Raw genomic sequence first — 26,082 nt, 5'->3', positions numbered from 1 at the left:
TTCAGAGACCAATAAATTGAAATAAAAATACAAATTCGGGGCCACTGTGGAGACTTAAGGAAAATTACCATAAAGTAACATTTCATGGGGGTTCAGAGTTCAGATACTTATCATTGTTGACCGAACACACTTACGGAAGTCAATATTCTTTTATTCAACATATTAAATGTGCTGTTTAACTCTGGTAACCACAGCTGTGACTTAGTTAACGATCTCAATAAATCCTACTTAAATCAGAGACAGGAAAAAATTATGCAAATGAATTCTTATCTGTTTTTCTGCCCAAGGCATATTTGATAACAGATAAAACATACTCCAAATAGTCTCTACTTAATAGTCAGGAAGCCATTTGAGGTTTTATTTGGATCAAAATCAAATACAAAGACGAGAAGCCTGCTATATCCACAAATGATTTTATTTCAGAAAGAAATGACACATTAAAAGGAGACATAGTTACAGAGCTTACATTCACATATGGGAGTGAATCTAGGAAAGTCAACAGTTATTAATATAGAAAGCCACGTGATTAAAAAAGACAGTGAGAGATAATGACAGGCAGGCTTGCCTTAGAGTCACTCACAAAACACCATCTTTTGTTTAAAAACACAAAGATATCAGTGTTCCAGACAGTTCTTAAAGAAGAGTTGGTGGTTCCAATGGACTTTTAAAATCAAACCTATTCCCATCGTCTCGTGTAGGCTGTATTGTAGCCGTGCTCTGGCAGAATGGAAATCACCCATCAATTATACCTTGCAGCTAGATAGGATGTCTTCCACTAATCTCTTGTAAACCCAGGCATCACCCTTAAGCCTCTGCCTCCTGATACCCACCACATCGAGTTTTTGAAGCTGGCACACTTCTAGTTCAAACTGCATTGTCACTTTGCCAAAATCTGACTGTGTTTGACACTTCAGTGTATAGCTGTGAAAAACAAGATAAGAAGCCAGTTAGCGAGAGAACCATGAATATTCTGTATACAGGAGAGACAGCTAAGCCTGCTGGAGGTGGGTGGAGAAAATGAACCATTATTTCACATTAAGTAATATCTACTGCATACAGTTTCCAAATGACCTGGCTATGCTTTAGTGACAGAGTATGACTGGTGTTTCGTTGGAAGCTGAACTAGGATCTGAAGAAAAATAAGCATGAAAAGGCTTTACCAGAATTTTCCCTTGCTCCAAGGAAAAGCCCTTCTTTCACAGCTACGCATGCCATTCATGCGCAAGAAATCTTCTGGCGTTCTCTATGCAACTCTTTCAACAGTATAATCCGGGAACATTAAGCCATTTCCACAGCGCTCGCAACAAAGAGAAGCACTGGGAAGATTAAGAATATGTTTTGCATGCACCTCATCAGAAACTTGTCCTTCGCACAGATAAAGTGGAAACCCTGGTCTAACAGAAAGACATGTTTCCCAGGCAATTCTAAGTGGTTAAGTGGCTGTGATCATTACAACACACTGTAGCAGAATTACAGATATGAGACAAGCCGAGGAAGAGGTGCATTCTCCTGGCTGAAACACGTTTGTAATTAGAAGTGGTAACAGGAAGAAAGGCCCACTCTAAATCAGGCTTAATGTCTCTCTCTCTCTCTCTCTTTTTTTTTTCTCTTTGGGTCACACCCGGTGATGCACAGGGGTTACTCCTGGCTCTGCACTCAGGAATTACTCCTCGTGGTGCTCAGGGGAACATCTGGGATGCAGGGAATAGAACCCCGTTTGGGGGCCACACCCAGCAGTACTCAGGACTTACTCCTGGCTTTGAGCTCAGGGATCACTCCTGATAGGCTCAAGGGACCATATGGGATGCCAGGGATCAAACCTGGATCAGCCATGTGCAAGGCAAGCGCTCTTCCTACTGCACAGTCTCTCTGGCTCCAAAACAGATATGTTCTTAAAAGTTACTTAAATTGATTCTATGCAAATCAGATTAGTGAATATTACATTTTAATTTTGCTTGGTTTACTCATCTCTTTTTGGTTTTTGGGTTGTACCTGTGGTGCTCAGGGCTTATTCTTGGATCTCTATTAAAGGATCACCTCTGTTGGTGTTCAGGGAATATTCAGTGGCATATGGGTAAATCCCAAACAGAGACTGTAAAGCCGGCAGAGGTGTGGCTGGACACAGCCTCGGGCAAGGCAAGTTAACCCTTGTACTATCTCTCCAACCATGCCTTACTCATCTACAAATGAGCGCTGGAGAGATGACTCAACAGGCTGAGCGCACACTTTGCAATGCAGGTGGTTCAATCCCTGGCACCATCTGGTTCCCCAAGTTCTGCTGGGAGCAACCCTGAGCAGAGTTGGGAGAAGCCCCTCAGAACTACTGGTTGTGGCCCAAAAGTCCAGAAAACAAACCAAAAATAAAAACCCAAACAGAATTGATTTTAAATTTTAGTTTCCTAAATTTAAATTTACAGGTCCATGATCAGGTACTATTGAATAGAAGTGTGGAGAAAGCACTTGTATCTTATGCATTATTAGGGATTATTGCATTATTTTTTTCTTAATGTGTTTGGGGCTTAATCTCTTAGAAACAAGCAGTCAAACCCTAAGGCCCAAAAGAGGAGAAAGGGAGGGAGGGAGAGAAGAAAAGTGCCTGCTATAGAGGCGGGGGTGGGGGAGGGAGGGAAATTGGGTACACTAGTGGTGGGAAATGTACAATGGTACTGGAAATGTATAATGGTTCCAACACCAGGGTTGGAACGTTATATGACTGAACCCCAAACATGAACAACTTTGTAACTGTATCTTACTGTGACTCAATTTTTTAAAATTAATTAAAAAACTTTTTAAGGGGCTGGAGCAATAGCACAGAGGGTAGGGCGTTTGCTTTGCATGTGGCTGACCCGGGTTCGATTCCCAGCATCCCATATGGTCCCCTGGGCACTGCCAGGAGAGGTTCCTGAGTGCATGTGCCAGGAGTAACCCCTGTGCATCGCGGGGTGTGACCCAAAAAGCAAAAAAAAAAAAAAACCCTTTTTAAATAAGAAAAGAAAGGGCTGTAGTGATAGCACAGCAGGTAGGGCATTTGCCTTGCACGTAGCCAACCCTGTTCAATTCCCAGCATCCCATACGGTCCCCCAAGCACCGCCAGGAGCAATTCCTGAGTGCAGAGCCAGGAGAAACCCCTGTGCAACACTGGGTGTGATCAAAAAAGAAAAAAAGGGAAAAAAAGAAAAGAAAACAAAATAAAAACAAGAAGTCAACACCAGAAATGGCAGAAGTATTCTGAGTTAAGGGCCCTGGTGTGAAGATGAAGCAACAGACTAGCCATATGGATAAAAAACTAATTCTCCCTAATTAGAAAAAGATAACCAGAATCTGGCTGAGTCTCGCCACATCACACTGCTGTGAACAATTTTTCAGTTTTTGTTCTTGAAAACTAGTGCTGCTCTGCTTTGTCCCCAAGAAAGTGAAAACAGACCAGGGTCAGAGAGACGCTCAACAGACAGAGGGCCCAGCACTGCACTCTGAAGGCCCAGGCTCAATCCCCTGCGCTTATGTTCCCCCAAACACTACTAGGTGTGGCTCTCCTCCTCTATCAAAAGGAAAAAAGAATTGAGTTAAGGGGGCTAGAAAGATCATCCAGGAGGTAAGGAGCTTGCCTTGTGCACAGGGACCTCTGTTCCACTCTGGTCTTCCTGTGCTGAGCCAGAAACATTCTCTGAGCACAGCTGGGTATGGCTCCCAAAAAAACAAAACAAAACAAAACAAACCCAACCAAACTAAACCAACAAACAGAAAAACAGGGAGAGTAAACAGAAAAAGAGAATCAAACAATCTGGACAGAGACCTCTGGTCAATATGAAGTTTAACAGTAAATCATTGGGGCTGAGAGACAGTACTGCAGGTGGGCTTCTTGCCTTGCCTGTGGCTTATCCAGGTACAATCCCTGGCATATCATATGGCCCCTGTGCCCCATCAGGGAAGATCCCTGAGCAGTGCCTGGTATGCTCCAAATTCCCTACCCCTCTCACCTGAAACCAAAAAAATGGTTGGGGCCAAGAGAGATAATACTGGGGTTAGGGTGTTTGCCTTGCATGTAACTGACTAGGGTTTGATTCCTGGTACTACATGTGGTCCCCCAAATCTGGCCAGAAGCGATACTTGAGCAATTTATTTACATACTTTTGTTAAGTTTATTAGCAGCAGCTGGTCATAATACTTTAGTAATAGTTTTAAAAAGACATAACTAAGAAATTTCTTAGAATTATGAATATGCCAGGGGCTGAAGCGATAACACAGTGGGTAGGATGTTTGCCTTGCATGTGGCCGACCCAGGTTCAATTCCCAGCATCCCATATAGTCCCCTGAGCACCGCCAGGAGTGATTCGTGAGTTAGGAGCCAGGAGTAACCCCTGTACATCGCTGGATGTGACCCAAAAAGCCAAAAAAAAAAAAAGAATTATGAATATGGCAGATAACCCAAGGAGGTCTGGCCTCTGAGGCCAGGAGAACAGAACCACGTCTGTAGAGATGGCAGCTCACTCAGCAGAGAAGAGTTCAGGTGACGGAACCCCCTAAGGTGCTGAAAACCTAATCCTACTTGCAGCAAGACATAAAGAGAAGGGTTCTATATAAAACATTGATCTGTTAGAGGTGCCTTAAATTTTAGATAGCAATTGACACATATTGTCACAAAGAATTTCAAAATAGAGGATTTTTTCAAAAATTGGGCGAGGTCCATATTCTCGTATTTTGCAAAGTCTAACCCTGAAAGCTGTGACAATGTGGACACTTATCCAAACTTCTAGACAAAAAAAACAAGTCAATGATGGTCATGCCATTACATGACCACAGACACTTTGGTGGGAGAAATCAATTTTTTCCAAAGAGGACAGGGTGTACATTCACACCACTGCTGACAAAATATTACCTTAACCATAATAAATTTGAAATAAAAAATATGTAAGAAAGAGAAGGAACTCAATCCATATCTTTCTCAACGTTCAAAAGGTATCAAGTAATAAAGGCGACAGTGTGTAAGTGCTTCTTACCCTTTCTGTACAAAGTCAACATGCTTCTTTGGAAGAACAGACATTATTTCATTCAAGAGTTGGTCTGGATTCACTAATTTGGTGGTAGTCACGTTGTAGTGAAGCTTAAGGAAAGAAAGAGGAGAGAGATATAAATCTTCACATCAAAACAAAGACTGTCCTACCTGATGGGGAACATCCAAATGCCTCAACAAAGCACCATTCTTAGTGCCTTCAGGGTTCCTGACATCTCAAAATTGCCCTTGTGCCTTTGGCCAGACCCCAAAAACTTGGAACCAATTTTACCAAGAAATTAAACGGCCAAAAGTAAGGTATCTGGGAGCCATGCCCACAAACCACCTCCAGCTCAGCTATACAAGCTCATTTATTGGCCTTATTTCAGAGACCCATAGATAAATCTCAAAAGAAATCAAAAGCCACAATTAATTTCAAACCTGCACATGGCTGAACACACTGCGGTAAATTGGAGGGAGGCAGGTTGGCCTGGTGGCCTGCCCAAGCAGAGCCCCCAGCAGCCACTTGCTTCCACAATCCAAAATCACCACCATGGCCCCGGCCTGAATCCGCTGACTCAGGACGTACTTCACCAAGATATAATCTATTGGAAATTTTGGTATGCAGGTCTTGTGACTGAAATCTCCAGGCTTTCTTGGGGTCAGGATAGGCTACCTCCCCCCACCTCCCTGTACTTCGAGAAGCCTTGGCACTCACATCTACACCTCAAAGCTCTCATCCAATTGAAAGGCTACTCCGGTTTTACTGTCCCGATAAAAATACCAAATGCCCTGAACAAACACAATGACCTCCTAGTACCTTATTGAAAACCATAATGCACAAAAGGGAAAGAGGGAAAGGAGAGAGCAAGAAGGAAAGTGCCTCTCATAGAAGAAGGCTGGGGGTGGGGGTGGAGTGTTGGGGGATGGTGGGAGGGAAACAGGGAACATGGATGGTGGAAAATGTGCACTGGTGGAGGGATGGGTGCTGGACCACTGTGTGACTGAAACCCAATTATGAACAGCCTTGTAATGGTCTAGCTCATGAATAAAGGTAAGGTAAAGGTAAAGGCCCTCCCGTTGATCGTCGATTTGCTCGAGCGGGCCCAGTAACGTCTCCATTGGAGACTTTGTTGTTACTGTGTCTGGCATATCGAATACTCTCGGTAGCTTGCCGGGCTCTCCGAGAGGGGCGGAGGAATCGAACTCGGGTCGGCCATGTTGGCCGCTTGTAAGGCGAACGCCCTACCCGCTGTGCTATCGCTCCGGTAAAGGTAAAGGCGTTGATCGTCGATTTGCTCGAGCGGGCCCAGTAATGTCTCCATTGGAGACTTTGTTGTTACTGTGTTTGGCATATCGAATATTCTCGGTAGCTTGCTGGGCTCTCTGAGAGGGGCGGAGGAATTGAACTCGGGTTGGCCATGTTGGCCGCGTGTAAGGCGAACGCCCTACCCCCTGTGCTATCGCTCCAGCCCAGCTCATGAATATCCAATTAAAAAAAATAAAATAAAATAAAGGAATGTGGATTTCATGCTCAATTTTATCAGCTTAATTAATGGCTGAATAAATAGCAGTATTCCTACATTTAAAAACAAAAACAAAAACAGAGCACTATTCCAAATGAGAGGATTTCAGGGAAAGTACTGAAAGAACATGCAACCAGCTCTTGGTGATCCGCACCACTGTGCCACTGGGGAAGCTCGGAGACAGTGCTGATGTGTAACTATATCCATGCATCCTCACTGTGGGTCTCTCTTTCTTGGGTCGTGGGCTGGGCGCGGAACGCAGGGCCTCACACAGGGAGTGTGCTCTGCCCCACTCAGAACATCCCGGTCTTTACTTATGCTTCTCACACTTTCATTTCCGTTCCCCAGCAATATTTTAAAATCAATGAATACTAAATGCCACCCATTTGAGCTGTATCTGCTTCTTCCTAGAGTGTGATAAAGACATTAGCATTACTGAAGTAGGAACTAAAACGGTAAAACCAAGGCCTTGAGACATTGGTCAGTGTTCTCTTCATCCTTTGATTAGTAAAAGAATGTTATCGAGTTCAGGGGCTGGTTTTATGACAGTTATTGAGGGCACATGATAGTAAGTACTCCCTTACAAATTAAGGTCAAAATATCTTTCTCTCATTGACATAGTTCTCAAGGATAATTTAATTCCTAATTTTTATCAATCACTTTTCTCCAATCAACAGCTATTACTGAAGACTTGCTGTGTCTGGCACTGTTTATAGGAAACCTCTGAAAATAGACAAAAATCCCTTCCCTCCTAGCAGTGTCTTCACGGTCCAGCAAAAGTATCATTTCTTTCAGATTTGAGATATTTTTCTAAATAACAGAGAGTTGGAAAAGACCCAACTACCTTATTTTTTGAGATTAAGAAGTCAGACCAAAGGAGAGAAATAAATTTAAGGCAGGGCTTCAGAAGTGTGTGACTGGAACTACAGCTGGAGATATGTAAGATAACTCTGGAAGATATGTGTATATTTTCATTTTAGTATTTATATCTGTTTCAATTGGTTTAGAAAAAGCATAACAAAAACTAATCATACAGTTTCCTTAAGTTAAAAAAAAATCACTTGATTATGGCAACAATTTTCCAGGCCTCCATATAATGCAAATAACAATTAACTCTGTAATAAATATGTACAGTTTGAAGTATGCCAATTATGTCTTGACAAAAATACTTTTAAGAGTCAACATCAGGGCCAGAGTGAAAGACTAGAGGGGGAGATGTTTGCCTTGCACATAGCTGACCTGGGTTTGATCCCCAGTATCCCCAAGCACCGTTACGAATGACTCCTGAGTGCAGAGCCAGGAATAAGTCCTAAGTACCAGCAGGTGTGGCCCCTCAATAAACAGAAAAGTCAACATAAAAAAATGCCAGATAAATAATAGTGCGGTTGATGCCGAGCTCAAGCGATAAAAGGATCAGGCAGCATGGCTATAATGGGACCCTCGTGACTCCAATATCTTCCACCAAATAGCACTGTCAAATGAATAATACACTGAACATTACCAAATCACTAACTAATGTGATTTCTTTTGTAAGCAATTGATCCTATCTATACAAAGATAATTCAACTCCATGTGATTTGCTACCTTTAAAACCACAGTCATTCGTCCTGGGAGGATCCTCCCAACACCCTTTATTTGGTGCTCCCTTCTCTATCTGAGCTCCCTTTTCCCCTAGCATGTGTGACTGGCCTCCAAGCCATGGAGCAAAATTCCTGGTACTAATCTCGGCCACTCCTGGATGTTAGTCTCCTATTTTGTCACTTTCTGTTCCCCAGATAAATGCAATCTTTCTATGTCTATCCCTCTCTCTCTCTCTCTTTTTTTTTTTTAATTTTTATTAGTGAGACACCATGAGGTACAGTTGTAGACTTAGAAATTTTTGTGCTTGGGAGCTCAGCTAGAGAAGGGAGCACCAAATAAAGGGTGTCGGGAGGATCCTCCCAGGATGGGAGAAGCGTGCTGAAAGTAGACTATAGACCAAATGTGATTGCCACTCATTGCCTCTTTTGTCTATCCCTCTCTTTTTGACTCATTTCACTTAACATGATAATTTCCATGTAGTACCACTTGTATGTAAATTTCATAACTTCATCTTTTCTAACAGCTACATAGTATTCCATTGTGTAAATGTACTGAAGTTTCTTTAACCAGTCATCTGTTTGCAAACCACAATACCCAACAGGAGAGAGAGAATGCCCTGCCACAGAGGAAGGGTGGGCTGGAGGGGATGGGGGGTGGGAGGGATACTAGGACCCGTGGTGGTGGAAAATGGGCACTGGTGGAGGAATGGGTACTTGATCACTGTGTAACTGAAGCCCAACCACAAAAATTTGTAAGTCTACAACTGTACCTCATGGTGTTTCACTAATAAAAATTTAAAAAAACACACACACACACACACAGTCATTCGGTCTCCAGGCTTAGATCTCTGGTGCCTACTCAGGCCAAGTCCCTGGCCTGTTGAAAGGCCCAATGTTCCACCCACACCCAACGTCCACTGGCATATAAATGGCCCAGCTACAACACCATACTGCTGAATCTTCCTGGTTCCACAGCTCCTGGAGTGTGTGACTGCATCTGTGACATCTCCAAATTTGCAGCACCGACAGTCCAGATGGAAAGGCTGCGTAGAAGCCCACTAAGCTCAATGAGTGGAAACAGCAACACCGAAGGCTCAGCTAGCAACAAACAGCTGGGTAAATTCTCAGACAATGACTTTATGCCACCATCTATGCTGCTGCAAGCAATATGAAGTAAATTATTTTGTGCCTGCTAAGGGGGTTGGCTGGGAGTGGGGGTGGGGCAACCGGGTAACTCGGGGACCTTGGAGGAGGGGAGGTCACACTAGTGGTAGGATTGGTGTTGGAACACTGAATGCCTGAAATGGCTGTACTATGAAAAACTTTGTAAATCACAGTGTTTAGTTTCAACCATTAAATTAAGCAAATAAAAATCAAGGATGGGGGGAGGTTGGAGAGAGAGTACACTAGATAAGGGGTCTTGTATGTGACCAACCTGGGATTGATCCCCAGAACCCCATATGGTCCTTGGGGCCCTTCCAGGAGTGATTCCCAAGTACAGAGCCAAGTTTGGACCAAAAAAAAAAAAGAAAGAAAGAAAAAGGATGGAAGGAGGGAGGGGGAAGGAAGGAAGGAAGGAAGGAGTATGCCCTGAGCACCACAGGGTATGGCCCAAAATCCAAAATGGGGGGAGGGGGGGGAGGGGGGGAGAAAGGAAAAGAAAAAAGAAGGCTTATCAGTTTACCCAGTATAAAATCGAGGCTCGAATCCATGTCTTCTCATTTCTATCCTGCTGGCCTTTCTCCTACGTTCTAAAAGTACTGAGAGGGTACAGAGAAAGGCAACCAATGCCAGAGCAATATGCAATCAAGTTCTAAACAACTCAATGGTGAACCTCTTTCAATCATTACCCCTCAGTATTTGGGAATTGCTTAGTTTCTCAGTAATACACAGATGTGGAGAGGTCTCCTTACACTCCAGACCACTTTCCACACGCTCACGCCGAGCCTCACACATGAGTGAACATATTCCGGGACACATCATAAGACACTCCCTACCCATTTTTCATAATTACCACACCACATTTGATGGAGTTCAGACAGTAATCAACAAATCATATATATGACTCTCGGAGAGCCCAGCAAGCTACTGAGACTATCCTGCTCACATGGCAGAGCCTGGCAAGCTCCCCATGGTGTATTAGATATGTCAAAACCAGTAACAGTACATCTCATTCCCCTGACCCCGAAAGAACCTCCAATCGTTGGGAAAGACGAGTAAAGAGAGGCTGCTAAAATCTCAGGGCTGGGGCAAATGGAGACGTTACTGGCCCCCGCTCGAGTAAACTGATGAACAACGGGATGACAGTGATACAGTAAAGGAGTAGTTCAAGGAAATGGCACTACAGCTTTGTTTTTTTTTTAAATATCAGTGCAGGGTTGGAATACTTTATAACTGTTGCCAACTAGAGAAATATCAGAATACTGAAAGCATGTGTTCAGCAAATAGCTGCGTGCAACCCAGAACTTCTCGGTGAAGTCCAGAGATGAACAAGGCAGCAAGTATTAATGGCTACTTAAACGGGGTACCAACAGGCACTCAGAAACATGCCCTGGAAGCACCCTCCATGCAACAACTCCGCACTTCCTTCCCCAAGCTTGCCCATACTGACTCAAAACAAGTCTCTGTGCCCAAGTTAAACACAGACCAGCTTGAACCTGGGGATGGGACTTTCCATTTCTCCTGCTCCCTCGGGGCCCCACCTCTTGGAACAAGTCAGAAGACAGCCTGACACGTTGTTGCTTTGTGAGCACCAAGGGCAGGGCAGGTCCTACTGCTTCTCACTCTCACCTCTGCCTTCCTCAACAGAAAGACCATGCCGGAATGCCTGAGAGAATCCCTGAGAGCAGGAAGAAAGCATTTTCTTTTTTCCTTTTTTTGTTTTTAATTTAGATTTTTATTAGTGAAACACCATGAGGTACAGTTGTAGATTTACAAATTTTTGTGCTTGGGTTTCAGTTTACAATGATCGAATACCTATCCCTCCACCAGTGCCCATTCTCCACCACCACTGATCCCAGTATCCCTCTCACACCCCTGTCCCCCCCCACCCCACCCTGCCTCTGTGGCAGGGCATTCCACCTTGTTCTCCCTCTCCTTTTGGGTGCTTGGTTTGCAAAAGAGGCACTGAGTGGCAATCATGTTTGATCTAGAGGTAAGAAAGCATTTTAAATTGACTACTGGGCTGGAGCGAGGAGGGCGTTTGCCTTGCACATGTCTGACCCGGGTTGGATCCCCGGCATCCCATATGGTCCCCCAAGCACCACCAAGAGTAATTGCTGAGTGCAGAGCCAGGAGTAACCCCTGAGCATCGCCGGGTGTGAATAAAATTGACTATTAACTTCTGTTCTACTCCAAACACATGCTCCATACTAACATACTCATCATTTATACTTGATCTCAATCAAAACACCAAGAGGCAATGATATAGTTGACTTTTTAAAGCATATCATGCCTAGCAAATAAAATCCTAACCTCTTAGGGGGTCCTTAAGGACCTCCTGCCTCCCTCCCAGCCCACGACTTACTCACATGCCACACTCAGGAGTTCAGATGGACTTTGAGCACAAATATTTAGTGAGAGCTTACAGAAGTCTCCATGGATTTCTTCTTTGAGCCAGAGATGAGACAATTAAGCAAAATCTCGCCCTTAAGGCAGCGCTCAGTTAGCAGCTCCTAGACAGCCCAGGTCTGTCCCCCGTCCACAGACTTGGGCTTAATCCTCTACAGAATCTGAACATTTCAACTACAGTTCTATCTACTCCTTAAGGAAGTGCCTGTAGCTAGTTTACTTCTGCATTCTCAAAACTCACTACCCAATGAAAAATATGGGGATGTTAGAAAAAACTAAATGAATAAATGAAAAATACCATCTCTTTATTCAGTACTTTTTCTTTTCTTTTGTTTTCTGGGTCACACCTGGCTACCTGGTTTTGCACTCAGGATCACTCCAGGCAGGACTGGGCAGACCAAATGCAGTGCTGGTGCCGGGGATTTAACCTGGTTTGGTCGCAAGGCAAGTGCCCTACTCCTCTATTATCTCTCCGGCTCATCAGTATTTTCCTTAAAAAAAAAAAAATCCAACCAAGAGCATCACAGAGCAGCTGGTTTCCACAGTCCTCGTGCCAGAACAGGGTGCAGCTCACCTTGCGGCGTCTCAGTCCATCTTTGGTAGTGCCCTTCTTTTTGCTCCTGGTAAGCACGGTGATGACCTTATCCAATCCCCTCTCCAGGCTCCCGAACACTTTGGCTCCTTTTCTTTTTGGAGTGTCCTCTACATGTATCTGGTTGAGATCCAGTTCCACTGAACGGCACCTAAAAAGGAGCAGAACACGATGAAAGCCACGGGTAGACAGCAGACATCTGCCCTGCTGGGACCCTCATGGGGGGTGGGGGGGGACTCGGCAAAGTACCCCCGAGCAGGGCCAGGCTGACTCCCCTCTGAAGGGGCAGCAAGCTGTTTCCCCAAAGAGCGCAGCCCTCACCCCTGCCTGCTGCCACTGACAACACCATTTCTTCCCAAGCTTATTTTATGTCAGATGATAGAAAGGCTAAAAGACTATAAAGAACACCAAAGAACATCCCGTCGGCTGTCACCGCAGTAAACCTTAGACACATTTGCTTTCTCTGTGCACACAGAGACCTAATCCAGTAAATGCCTGCATGCCTTTGCAGAGCACTCCGAAAGTGAGCGAAAGTGAGCCGTGGAAGACACACTTCCCCGCCACAGTTCAGTGTACATACCCAATGAGTAAGAACATGAACATGTTCCTATATTCTCACAACACCATATAACAAGGTACTACCACTAATAGTAATGCCACAACATCATTGAATATCCTGTTTATATCCTAATTCCCTAATACCACCAACTGTCCTCAAAATGGATTCTGTTTTTCTTTTTTTTAAAAAAAGCAAAACAAACCAAAAAAACCACAGCTATGAAATGGAGGTTTAATATTTTGTGCCAGAGCCGTGAAATATGATTTTGTGTCTTGAACATGTGAGGAGCTCTTATCTCTCTGTAGCCATCCCCGAGTTGCTGGCAGAGAGGAGGGAGGGCTGGGGCTCACAGAAGGCACAGGTGGAGCTGAGCTGGGCCCACCGGCCATCCTGCCCGGCCTAAAGGTATATTTCACCATCCCACCCCAGGAGGAAAGTGGCAGCCACAGATCCTCTTCAGACAGACAGATATTCATGCCTTCAGTGTCTGAAACAGTCTGTGGGATGGTTTCCCTTAATTGGGGGAAAAGGAAATCCAGTTCAATATACTGAAAATCAAGGAGTCTGAGATGTGAACACTTACCGCCTCTCCGGGCTAATGACCCCAGTTATTAACTTCTCCGCTCCTGAATCAAATGGTGTTTTAGCTGGGGTTTCTTTCAGGCACTGGTTCCTGCCTATTAGGAAAATGACAATCACACACCACAGAAAGTGGACATATCTTGGCTTCAAACTTCTTATGGACAATGCCTACATTCATCCCATCCATTGTCACAGAATTATAGTAATCACTTAGCCAGTGTGGCTAAGTCTCTTAATTCTTTTTTTGGCTTTTGAGCCATACCTGTGCTGTTCAGGGCTCACTCCTGGCTCAGAAATCATTTCTGGCCAGGGTTCAGGAGACCATATGGGGGTGCTGGGGATCTAGGTCTCGTGCAAGATGAATGCCTTAACCCCTGTACTCTTTGACTGGAAATCTCAGTCACCTGCGGGTGTAGTGCCTTAACCCCTATACTATCTCTTTGGCCCCACAGCTCTAATTCCTTAAGAAATGTTTCATAAATGCATGATTCATAAATGTAAAGTGATATGTGGGTACTTTTCACTTTGCTGCAAAGCTGAGGGCATGCTTATAATTTTATTACAAACATCCCGACAAATTTAAAACAGATCCAATATACTGATTCTCCCTTCTTACAAGTTTTTTGTTCCAGAATTTTGAACTGACTCTGCAAGGTACCATTATGCACAGTCTGTGAAACTCGAATTGACAAATCTGGTAGCGCTGATTAGTTAACTTTTTGTTCATGATCTAAAAGTTGTATACCCTTTAGAGATAATAATACTGTTTTTTGAGGGGGGTGGTTTTGATTTTTGTTATTGAGACCACACCCAGCGATGCTTAGGAGTTGTTCCTAGCTCTACACCATGAATTACTCTTGGCAGTGCTCAGGGGACCATGTGAGATGCCAGGGATAGAACTTGGTTGAGCCATGTGCAATGCAAGCACCCTACCTGCTGTACTCACCGCAGTATTGGCTTTATAACATATACAACATCAAGTTGTAACAGAGAGATCAAGGGCTTATTTGTGTGTAACTGTTCAGCTCTAGTCCCACCGATTCCATAAGAACAAGAAAGTAAGATCAATCAAAATATCTGTGAAAACAGTTTTCATCTTTGTGTACTGAGTCTATCTACTCCACGGTTACACTTTGACAAATTATCACTGTCTGCATAGCCAAGGATTCAGAAAAATGAAATTAATGCTTATGTCAAAAGTGACACAGAGCAAAAGTAAAATGCAAAGTGCTAATGGAAGCTATCAATCGGGTCTTCAACCACTTGCTACTGTAGGCGGCTCTAATGTTTCAAGAAAAATGGCCAATAACAGATTCTGGCCATTTTGGCAATATAATTTTTCTTATAGGGACAAGATCAATAATAGAAGGGACTATAGACATCACAGACTTAAAAAAAAAAAAAAGTCCCTGAATTGTGCAGAAGTAAGGCCCATCATTTCCAATTTTTTCACTTCTGGTTGTAAGAATCAGTCATGGCAGTACTGGGGGCCACAAGAGTCGCACCCAGAGGTGCTGGGAGCCTGAACTGGAGGCCTCGTCCACGCACCACCACTGGACTCCCAGGCCCACTGATCTCCTTGTCAAACCACCAATGCCCAGCGGATGCTTCTGTTGTCTTAAGAGAAAGGGCAGGGACTGGGGGGTAAGCTCCAGGGAACCCCAGCACCTCCCCGCAAAAAAAAAAAAAAAAAGAAAAAGAAAAACGACAGATGGATTAAGTTTTGATATTCTCCAAGGCTATAGTTCAACTTCATAAATGTAAAACGTGGGGAAAAATATTATTTAAGAAAAATTAGATATTGACTTTTTTCATTCAACTAATGCAAATAACATGATTTTTTTTAATGCAGCCTCGCTTTCATGAATTCCTGAGAGCAATATGTGTAATTTCTAATCTGAAACATGTCTCTACAGCAAGAAAAGATGAATGGAATTTGAAGGTATTCTACCTCTGCTTAATCCACATTGCAAATACCTTTTGAGGGTGTAGTGTATCGATTCGGTGTAGTGAGTATTTCTCTTCTGTGTTGGTTCTTATTAACTGGAGTCTTTGGCTCAGGAAATACAAAGCACTCGTCATCCTTTACAGCAGACTTAGGAGTGTAAACATTCTCTTTGTTCTTTACTTTATTGGCAGATGCTCTGCATAATACTGGAGTTAATGATTTAGATTCCACACCATTTGATCCTGTCCAATGCTTGGCAAACTGGAAAAAAGTTACTGGATAAAGCACACTGAGGAAGCAAAAAAAAGTCGATTTCTTTGCAATTCACCTTAATTATTTAAAAATAACCTTGCACCATTTTTATTAAAATATAGCAGTATCAAGAAGGATATTGTTGGAAATGCTGAAAATATGAAAATGTACATTTTCTCTTTAGTATATATAGGTCATTTTAGTCTGTTTTACTGATGGTTCATTTTCAATATTTTTTGAGGCCAAGCATTTAATCAAACACACCAAACTCCTCAGCAATGTTGAAAATTATCACCGGAAAAATAAAAAATAAAAGCACCAATCTGTGGGAAATGTGCACTGATGAAGGGATGAATGTTTGATCATTGTATGACCGAGACTTAAACCTGAAAGCTTTATAACTGTTCTCACAGTGATTCAATAAAAAATTAAAAAAAACAAAACAAAAAACAATCTAAGAACTATTTCCCATAGCTGGATTGCCTTGATTTGTCTCTAATGTTTACCAAAAAATAACTTTAGTCAATAATTAGGGGTGGGGGCATTCAAATATTTTAACAGAATTGAACAGAAAAAAATTGGGGGGGGGGAAATTGGCCAAACCCAGTGGTACTCAGGGACTATTACTGGCTCCGGACTCAGGAGTCATCCCTGGTGGTGCTCAAGGGACCATATGGGGTGCCAAGGATTGAATGGGGGATTGAATGCATGCAACTGCCTTAATCTCTGTTCTATCTCTCAGGTCCCTTAGAAAATATTTTTAGTCCTTTTGAACTTAATCTGGCCTTGTAAAAAGGGAAGGAAAACACCCATAGGCTAAACTGAGGAAAATTCAGAGACGCAGCCAAAGAGGAAAGCGACTCCCACCCTGACGATCTCCCTCCTCTCAGAGAACCTTATGTGAGGATTTGGCAGCTAGAAAACCTACATGGGACCACCACCCAAGGTGATCCTGCATAGTCAAAGCCCCCTGAGAGACCAGGAGTGGCTACAACTAAATGGAAAGAGTGGATTCGACGTAAAACTGTCCTGCAAGGGAATTGCGGACCAAACTGTCCATCTTGACCTTGACCCTGGAGCAGAAAAAGAGGATACCTGCAACGATTTGTGAGCAACTCCAGGATAGTCCCACGTAGGACTGAGCCCAGTTTCCCAACCCCTGAGGACCCCGCAAATCCCCAGCCATGTGCTGTATCTCAGGAGAAAGACAGACACAAATACAATTCCTATCTGAAAGAAAGTTTCAATCCTACAACTCAAGCTCTCAATCTAATACAAATCTCACAGAGATCCAAGAAAAAGAGTCTGTTGAGTTCTCTGGCCTTCAAAACCCCCACTCCAATGAAAATACAATTTTAGGGGACTGGGGAAATAGTATAGCAATTAGGTAGAGTTCAATTCCTGGTACCCTTAGCACCACCAGGAATCATCCCTGAGTAAGTCAGGAGAGGCTGAAGAGATGATACAATGGGTAGGGCACTTGCCTTGCATGCACTGGACCTGGGTTCATTCCCTATACCCCATATGGTCCCCCGAGTCTGCCCAAAATGATCTCTGAGCACAGAACTAGGAATAAGCCCTGAGCACACTGGGTATAGCCCAAAACCCATAAGTAAATAAAGGAAAATTTTAAAATAGGAGTTAGAGATATGTCTCAAGGAATGATCTCCTGCACTCCACTGTTGTCTCCTTGCCTCACCCACAAGCACTGGATATGGCCCCGATGGGGCCCAAGCAGTACCAGGACTCACAATTAAAGCGTAAAATAAAAGCTTCCAAGTCAGGAGACCCAAGATGTGGCTTGTGTGGGAGAGCACATCACATGCTATGCATAGTGAGGCCCTATTTTGATAAATAGAAGCAAAACTAAAGTCAAAGTCCCTAAATGTGCTAAGCCTGTATGTACCCTGATATTCAGGGGATAACGACTGAGAATGTAGCGTGGAGGGTGGAGAACGCCTGCCTGTGATGTCCGTGACTTTTCACAACAGCCATAAGCACCTGAGTAATTGCAATGAAAACTGTGGACTTGGGCTGGGCAGCAGCTGGGAGCAACAGTGGGCACTGTTTCTTAAGCAGTCTCTCAGAGCTGAAGAAAGGAGCACTTGGTGGGGATCCCTCAGAGCAAAGTGGAGAGAAGGCATCTCCCACGCTGTCGAGATCTCAACAAATTCTAGGGAGGATAAACAAATATCCGAGATATCTGAGTTGGCAGAAGGGAGTAAGGAGAGACAGGACAGCAGAAGGGGTACTTGCCTTGCACAAGGCCGACCCTGGTTCCATCCTGGCACCACATATGGTCCCCAAGTGCCCCCATCCCCCATAAAAAAAACACACACACACAACAAAGGAAAATAAGGAAAATCTGGGATGGGTTCACGGGGTCACAAGAGAACTCTTCTTGGTCTTGCTGCAAGCACTTGTCAAAGCACTTAACGTGTATATGAAAATGATGGGATTTATTTATAGGTATTTTTTGAAAGAAAGTCTTAAAAAGGGGCAATAAAGTGATACTCTGAAATGGGATCTTGGCTTTGTTCAACTTGAAGGTTCAACTGGCTTCCCTTTCATTCATCTGCTAACAATCCCTCACTAATGTTTCCACAGTTTAGAAATTCATCCAGTTTTACAAAGGTGGTGGTTAAAGAATGACAGGGCCAGATATCCAAACTGCTGTGTCAACACTGAAATCAAGAGACCCAAACTTTAGCAACTGAACTTTAAAAGGTGCCAATCAAGAGGGCAGGCTGCAGGGGGGTGTGGTGAAGGGATATGGCAGGAAATCTGGGAACACTGGTGGAGGGAAGCTGACACTGGCGGTGGGATCGGCACTGCAATACTATATGTCTAAAACTCAGCTATGAATAACTTTGTAAATCACGGTGTTTTAGAAAAGTTAAAAATGAAATAAAATAAGTCAGTCTTTTTAAAAAAAAGAAATTCATTCAATTTACAAGGACACACTTATATCTCATGTTAGTGCAGAGACACGTTTGGAATTGAGAACCGTATCAACTGCACTAAGTTGTAATAAAAATAACCAACCTGTGGGGTCTGAGGAGTGGTCACACCTGCTGATGGACCATCTTCACACCACTCCGAGTCGATCAAACCACACATGCGATTCTCATCACTAGTGCTCATATCTTCCAGACTCTGATTCTTCGACTATTCAAAAAAAGAAGAACTTAGAGACAATAGTGTGATTCAATTTTTAAATCAGTACTTTCTGGGACCAGGGCAAGGCCCTGGAAACAGAAACAAACGAGATGTAACACAGGAGCTCCTCCTTCAGTGCAGAAAGCAGCAACTCAGAGGCTGGCCAGACAGACAGTGCCACAGGGAAGGCGCTTGCCTTGTTCACAACTGACCTGGGTTCAATCCCAGCACCCTATGTGGTCCCCTGGTTCGATCCCCAGCACCCCATAAGGTCCCCTGAGCCCACCAGCAGTGATCTCTGGCCACAAAACCAGGAGTAACCCTGAGCACCATGAGGCGTTAAACAAACAAATCATAAAATAGGAAGTCAAAATAACTGGTGGGAGGGGAGGCTCGCACACAGTCGTACTATGGGGCTGCTCCCAGCTCAGGGGTCCCTTCGGGGAGTGCTGGAGAGACAATGTGGTACTGGGGATTGTACCCAGGCCTCCTCCAGGCAAAGCATACATTTAGCTTACTGCATTTACAACCATTTACAACCCAAGTGAAAAAATTTAATTTAGGGCTGGAGGTGTCTCTCAGTAAGAGAGCACTTACCCTGCATGTCCTAGATTTGGTTGCTGGTATCGCAAAAAAAAGAAAGAAAGAAAGAAAGAAAGAAAGAAAGAAAGAAAGAAAGAAAGAAAGAAGGAAGGAAAGAAAAAGAAACACCTCATTGTCACAGTGGTACCTTCTCTGTCCCAACTGCCCTCTCCCCTAGCACTTGAGGCAGGCTTCCAACTGTGGACCAATCCTCCTGGTTCTTGTTTCTACTGTCCTCGAGTATTAGTCTTGTACTGTGTTGTTTTTTTATATCCCACAAATGAGTGTGATCATTCTATGTTTATGCTTCTCTTTCTGACTCACTTCACTCGGCATGATACTCTCCATGTCCATCCATTTATAAGCAGATTTCATGACTTCATTCCTAGCTGTTGCATAATATTCCATTGTGTAAACATATCATAGTTTCTTTAACTAGTCATCTGTTCTCAGGGACTTGGGTTGTTTCCAGATTCTGGCTACTGTAAACAGTGCTGCAATAAACAGAGGAGTGCAGATGGCATTTCTGCTATGTGTTTTGGCACTCCCAGAATGTATTTTCTTTTTCAATTTTTCTTTAAAAATCCTGTTTTTATTTTTTTTTAATTTTTATTAGTGAGACACCATGAGAAGATGAATTCATGAAATTTACAAGTGATACTATGTGTAAACTCACACAAGAGGGGGCACAGCACACACAGCAGCGGTGGCTCTATCTCTCCCGCCACCCACGTTCGGTAGTCTCACCCTTCTCCCACTCCGGAGAGGTCGATGGCGATGGTCAGGCGGAGGAAAGAACGAGGGCCAGGCTGGTTGGTATTAGTCGTAGTTTATTCTGATTCTCTCCTCATCTGTCTCTGCCCCTGTCTCTCTCTGTCTCTCTTCCTCTCTGTCCCATCTATGTCTCCTTATATCTCTCTCCAAGAGGAATTGGGGAAACAATTACACATAGGTGCGGTCACAATCAATAGGGATAGAATAGGGATAGAAATCAATAGGGGTAGAAATCTTAGCCTCAGGGAAGGCCGCTCCTAGGACAGATCCTCTCTCAGCATGAGGACCCACCCTAGAGCGGAATCCCAAGGGTGTGTCTCTCCTCTCCTTGTCCAACAAGCATATAAGCATATATAATATAAATCATTTTGTATGGATACAGTAAGAAATATCTTAAACTTATAGAATTGCTCTCCTAGGGCCATCTCGATCTCAGACTATGGTGCTCAGGCCAGATAGTCTTTCCCACCCCTAGCAGGATCCTAGTCTTGTCGTTACCTTTTGGATCATGACAGCATTTGTCTATGATCAAACTCTTAACTTATAGTTAAGAATCGTGGCACTTTGGCCTGGCCCATTTCGCTGCCAGGGTAGCTCACCGCTTGCCCTGGATCCATTCAGTCCCTCGTCGGGACCCTGCTTTGGGGGTGTTAGGAACTAATGGCAACTGAGGCTTAAGTCGAGAAAGAAGATGCCCGGGAGTGAATAATATACAAGGCCAATCAAATCCTAAGTTACAAAGCATAATGTTAACGGTCTTCCTGTATCTATACAAAAAGGATATTACTTTAAGGTAAAATGTTCATAAGGCATAAAAAGGCAATATTTCACTCATACATATAAAATCATAGATTTCTGGGAAACTGATCTTACAAATTAACAAAGTCTGATTAGGGGGAAAGCTGATTAACTGGGTGGGGAGGAGATCATAGGGAAGACTGAAGTTTACAGATAAACACAATGGAAGTGGAAGTGCTTCAGGAGCACTGTGATGGGTGTAACCAGATTAAGCTAAGCTCCTTGTACTCCAACATCACTACATGGAAAGTATCATGCTAAGTGAAATGAGTCAGAAAGAAAGGGACAGACATAGAAAGATTGCATTCATCTGAGGAAAAAAAAGTAACAAAATAGGAGACTAACACCCAAGAATAGCTGAGATAAGTACCAGGAGGTTTATTCCAGGATATACTTTCTGAAGTAATATTGCTGGGGCATATGGAAGCTCAATTTCTAGCTTTTTGAGGAATAAAGACCAAACATGATGGTCTCTCAGTATCTGTATTGCAAACCATAATGTCCAAAAATAAAGAGAGAAGAAAAGTGCATGCTATAGAGGCAGGCTGTGGCGGGGAGGGGGGTAAGAGGGGCATGGGAGGGATTCTGGGGACATGGGTGGTGGGAAATACACACTGGTGGAGGGATGGGTGGCTGGGAAACAAAAGTGCCACATTTTATGCAGCTGTTTCCCAAGAACCTAACCCAGGATCTGGAAAGGCTAATGGCGGTGATAAAGTGTTCTTTCTCCGTCCTTCTATTTCTCTTCCCCTTACAATCAACTCTAGTTTTACTTCATTTTCTACACCTAAACCTTTTTTTGCTTCCCCAGACCCATTGCTGTTTGAATCCAAGGGCAAGAGCTTCTCAGACCTGAACGAGTCAACAGACAAGAGGGCCACGGCTATTGACCGGGTGGTGACCGAGTTCTCCGGGATCACCAATCAGTGTCAACTAGCATGAGTTCAAAGAAGGGCCAAGACTAGGCTCCGTGGGGCAAAACACGGTACTGTCCAAAGCAGTACATGCCCCTGTGGATCACGACATGACTGTCCAAAGTCCAGTCAGAGGCCAGGGAGACGGCGCAGTGAGGCTGAGTCCCGGCTTCCAGTACTGGCACCACGTGGTTCCCCAGCATTGCCTGAGGCAACTCCTAAGTGCCGAGCCAGTAGGCCCTAAACACACAAAACAAAAACTTACAGTCATGTCAGTGCTGAGTTCTGAGTAAGACAGAACACTGACATGACTGTACAAGGTTGAACCCCCGCTGACATGAGCGCTGTGGAGGGGAGCGGGGAGTTTCTGTTCCCTCCATCCCCTGGCTCCCATTCCCTTCCCTTTTTTGCTGCAATGACTGGGGTCACATATACACCTGGTGGTGGTAGTGTACACACTCTGCTCTAATATCTGGAGTCCCAGACAGACAGCAGGGCTGCACAGACCTCATGTGGGACCTGGGGGTAGCACCAGGGACCAAACTGGAAGGCAGGCATCTCCTCTCCTGAGCCATTAGCAATAAAACCTGCCAGCTGGACGTGGCATTCCAAGGCTCTCCATGCTCTAGCGAGCACCTCCCCTTCCATCTCCCTCTCCTTCCCTGCACCGTTCACCTTCTGGAACACTTCCTTTTAACCACAGAAGTCTGACCACGATCAAGAAATATACCGGGCACATTTGCATGCTTGAGCATTTGCTAATTCCATTTGTTATGGCTTGAATACCACAAGCTTCTCCCAGTTTTCCCTACACTTCAGAGCTCTGGCTATGATCAGCTGAAGCAATTGCTGCTCCCATCTTCCGAGTCCCTTGGGAACACCTCTGGCCCTTGCCTGACCCGCAGCAGGATGCAGCCACGACTCACTGTATTCCCTGTCTTAATTCGACCACTGGAGAACAAGTACCACATTTTATGCAGCTGTTTTCCAAGAACCTAACCCAAGACCTGGAAAGGCCAATGGCGGTGATATAGTGTTCTTTCAGGACCTGGATCAGGCTGGGTGGTTCCACTGAAAGTGCCATCACTAAGAGTTCAGAATTATTTCCTCGGGAAAAAACCCTCCAGAGGAAGAGTCCTACAGCGACTGAGTGGCTTGCTTCAAGTCTCAATGAAGTGCATAAAATCCAAACGGCTATTTCTATAAAATCATTAACATGCTGATGCTGGCACATGCCACTCATCATTTTACACCTGAACATAGCTCCATTAACAGATGGCAGCACTGAGGTCAACATGGTAGACAAACCTCTCGATTTACGATAAAAAATGAGTTTTCAGGGGTTATTGAACAGGGATTAAAGTGTTTGCCTTGCATGCAGCAGAGCCTGGTTCAATTCCCAGCCCTGCACGTGTTCCCCCAAGCAGGGGGGAATCCCTGTGCCCAGGGCCAGGAGTGAGTTCTGAGCACTGCCGGGTGTGGCGGCCAGAACAGAGCAGTAGGTTAGCTGTCTCAAAAGCTTATGGCTGCAAGTTCAATTCCCTGGTGTTGCCATCTGTGCTGAGTGTCATCCTGGCAACTCTGTCATCCTGGGGAAAGCAATTCTCAACCTCTCAGAGTCAGGTGTATGAAAGCTTTGCAAAGGCGAGACCCTGGTGAGCACAGAAGGCATGCATGCCAGCCCCTGCACCTGCTATCCTGTCCAGGGGAAAATCTTCTTTTTTTTGTTTAGATTCCAGGTTAACACTCAAAATTTAAAGAGTTCAAGTGCAGGGGCTGGAGCAATAGCACAGCGGGTCGGGCGTTTGCCTTGCACGTGGCCAACCCAGGTTCAATTCCCAGCATCCCATATGGTCCCCTGAGCACCACCAGGGGTGATTCCTGAGTGCAGAGCCAGGAAACCCCTATGCATCGCCAGGTGTGACCCAAAAAGCAAAAAAAAAAAAAAAAAAAAAAGTTTAAGTGCAGAATTCCTTGTTTTCCTCAGCAAAAACATTAAATCATAGACTGGCTTGCCCCTAGCTCCTTGCCACCAGCAAGGAAAACTCACCCTGTGGTGGGTGTGCCCACAGGTCAGGGGCACAGGTCAGGAACAGCAGTGAAACACATAAGCGCTTGCTCTGAGCACTTACTCGGATGCCCGTAGTCGGGGTGGAGCTGGACTGTTCATAGGAAAAAGAAGGACGCCTCAAGCGAACCGGCTTCCCACGAGCCTTCTTGGCTAGAAGCAGAAGGTAAGTAGCCGTGAGGTGATCATACTGCCACTGAAAGAAAAGGGAAATCACACTGTTAAGATTCAAGTTGTTTCTGAAAGGATTTTTTTTTAAATCATTTCCCATCCACCCCCAATACAAGAGACACTGATGTTATTTTAATTTTTAAGCTTTACAAGCCTATACTAAAAAATATGAATTCCTCACACCACACGTCTTCTACCCTTGCTGCCAGAAAGAACAACTTTAAGACATATTTAGCTCTTTCTTCTGTATTTATAGATGAATGGCCTTGTGATACATGAATTTTTTTCCCAACTGCAGATATTATCTATAGATTTCCTGTACAGAAAACATGATTTCATTCTGTTCATGTATTGTAATAAATGTATTAATTCTACTACACACCATCCTTCCCTGCATCCTACTATAGTTTTAATCATAATTTTTAAATGAAATCATTTACATCATCATGACTGTGTAACAGTATCCACAGCTAAGTAATGGCATGTCTGGATTACACCACTAGTGAACTGGCAAGATAGTTCAAAGAGTGAGAACACAGATTTTTGCACGTGAGACCTCAGGGCTATATCCCCAGCACTGCATGGTCCCCCTGGCAATGCAGAGAGTGTTTCTGAGCACTGCCAAGTGTGGTCCCCAAACCAAAAAAAGATGATGAGTTTTCCCAAACCAAAAGATGATGCAATTTTTGACAGTTCTCCTGCCCTCTGTCTCATCTGAGTGGCTTTACTTATTTCTTCCCTCCAGCCCTAGCCATTTGTTCTGATCCCTGCCTTCCATGATAAAGGCTTACCTTACACATCTGACTGTTTCTCTGTGAAAGTGAAGAATTCCACATTGCTCACAGACACCCACTGTGTGGAGGCCGCTGTACCCCTTGGGATGCGCTGCTTTACCGCCAACAAGGAAAACCCTGAGCTCCTCTGGTGACTTCTTCTAACAGGTAGAACCTTAGCATCACCCACACCTCCAAGAGTACAAACCCTCATGTGGCTCCAGCCATACCAGAATGGTCTGGAGCAGGGAATGCGAGTACGGTTCACTGTTCCACAAGAGGAGCGCGTGACTCAGAGATCCTGTCGCAAACTCTGAGTAGTGCACGCAGCAGGAGGGCCTCCAGCCTGGTGTTTCCTGCTTCCACTGGGGCTGGCTACCGGCTCAGAGCACAAGGGGGAAGAAGAGGGTTTCGTGGTCTCACTGCACCCTGCAGTCTTGCAACTGCCCATCCTCCTTCCCACCTAGCTCAGCATCCTGCCTCAGATGTTCCATGGGTTTCTGATTCCTAAGCCTTCCTGGGGCTCCGAGGGTCTTGGGCAATTGCTAACTGCCTTTCCCCATGGCAGCATGGCTTTGGCTTTCCGCTTTCCGCTTTCTCCCTTGGCCACCACGTTCTGCAAGCTGCCACTGATCTATGTGCAGTTTTCCTGACTGCCAAAGCAGTGTGGACATTCATTTTGCCTCCTCTATCATTCTCTTCATTTTCTTGGAAGGTTTTACCCATTGATTCCTTAGTTATAATTTTAGTGGTTTTATAAACTGTGGATGTAACCATGTTGGCTGCGTGCAAGGCAAACGCCCTACCGCTGTGCTATTGCTATTGGGCTGGAGCGATAGCACAGCGGTAGGGCGTTTGCCCTTGCACGCAGCCAACTTGGCCGACCGAGTTCGATTCCTCCGCCCCTCTTGGAGAGCCCGGCAAGCTACCGAGAGTATCTCACGTGCACGGCAGAGCCTGGCAAGCTCCCCGTGACGTATTTGATATGCCAAACACAGTAACAACAAGGTCTCCAATGGAGACATTACTGGGCCCGCTCGAGCAAATCGATGATCAATGGGAGGGCCTTTACTTACTTTACTTTACTGGATGAAATCAAAAATATTAAGTATTTTTTGGTCCACGACACTGAATCAACAGCTTCTAAATAACATATTCATAAGACTCAGATTATCAGGCCAGAGAGATCAGCAGGAGGGTGGAGGTACGTGTCCTGATTACGGCAGACACTGGCTCAATCCTCA

General features: G+C 44.5%; 1 protein-coding gene across 7 annotated transcripts in view; it reads right to left on the bottom strand.

Annotated features, from left to right (window-relative positions):
• Window positions 1-743: 743 nt before the first annotated feature.
• The window catches only part of MELK (maternal embryonic leucine zipper kinase), a 68,633-nt gene continuing 43,294 nt past the window's right edge, over window positions 744-26,082 (bottom strand). For 6 of the 7 annotated variants that reach the window (XM_056117304.1, XM_056117307.1, XM_056117310.1 and 3 more), the window contains 7 exons: window positions 23,959-24,090; window positions 18,645-18,767; window positions 15,377-15,608; window positions 13,401-13,494; window positions 12,241-12,409; window positions 4,998-5,101; window positions 744-921 (listed from right to left, as the gene is read on the bottom strand). In XM_056117304.1, coding sequence (XP_055973279.1) covers window positions 744-921; window positions 4,998-5,101; window positions 12,241-12,409; window positions 13,401-13,494; window positions 15,377-15,608; window positions 18,645-18,767; window positions 23,959-24,090 — 1,032 coding nt within the window. The remainder of the gene's footprint in view (window positions 922-4,997; window positions 5,102-12,240; window positions 12,410-13,400; window positions 13,495-15,376; window positions 15,609-18,644; window positions 18,768-23,958; window positions 24,091-26,082) is intronic. The other variant, XM_056117306.1, reaches the window with a different exon arrangement.

Source organism: Sorex fumeus, unplaced genomic scaffold, assembly GCF_029834395.1.
Source record: "Sorex fumeus unplaced genomic scaffold, SorFum_2.1 ptg000034l, whole genome shotgun sequence".
Classification (NCBI taxonomy): domain Eukaryota; kingdom Metazoa; phylum Chordata; class Mammalia; order Eulipotyphla; family Soricidae; genus Sorex; species Sorex fumeus.
The sequence above is the reverse complement of the archived record's forward strand: the minus strand, read 5'-3'. Positions and strand labels throughout refer to the sequence as shown.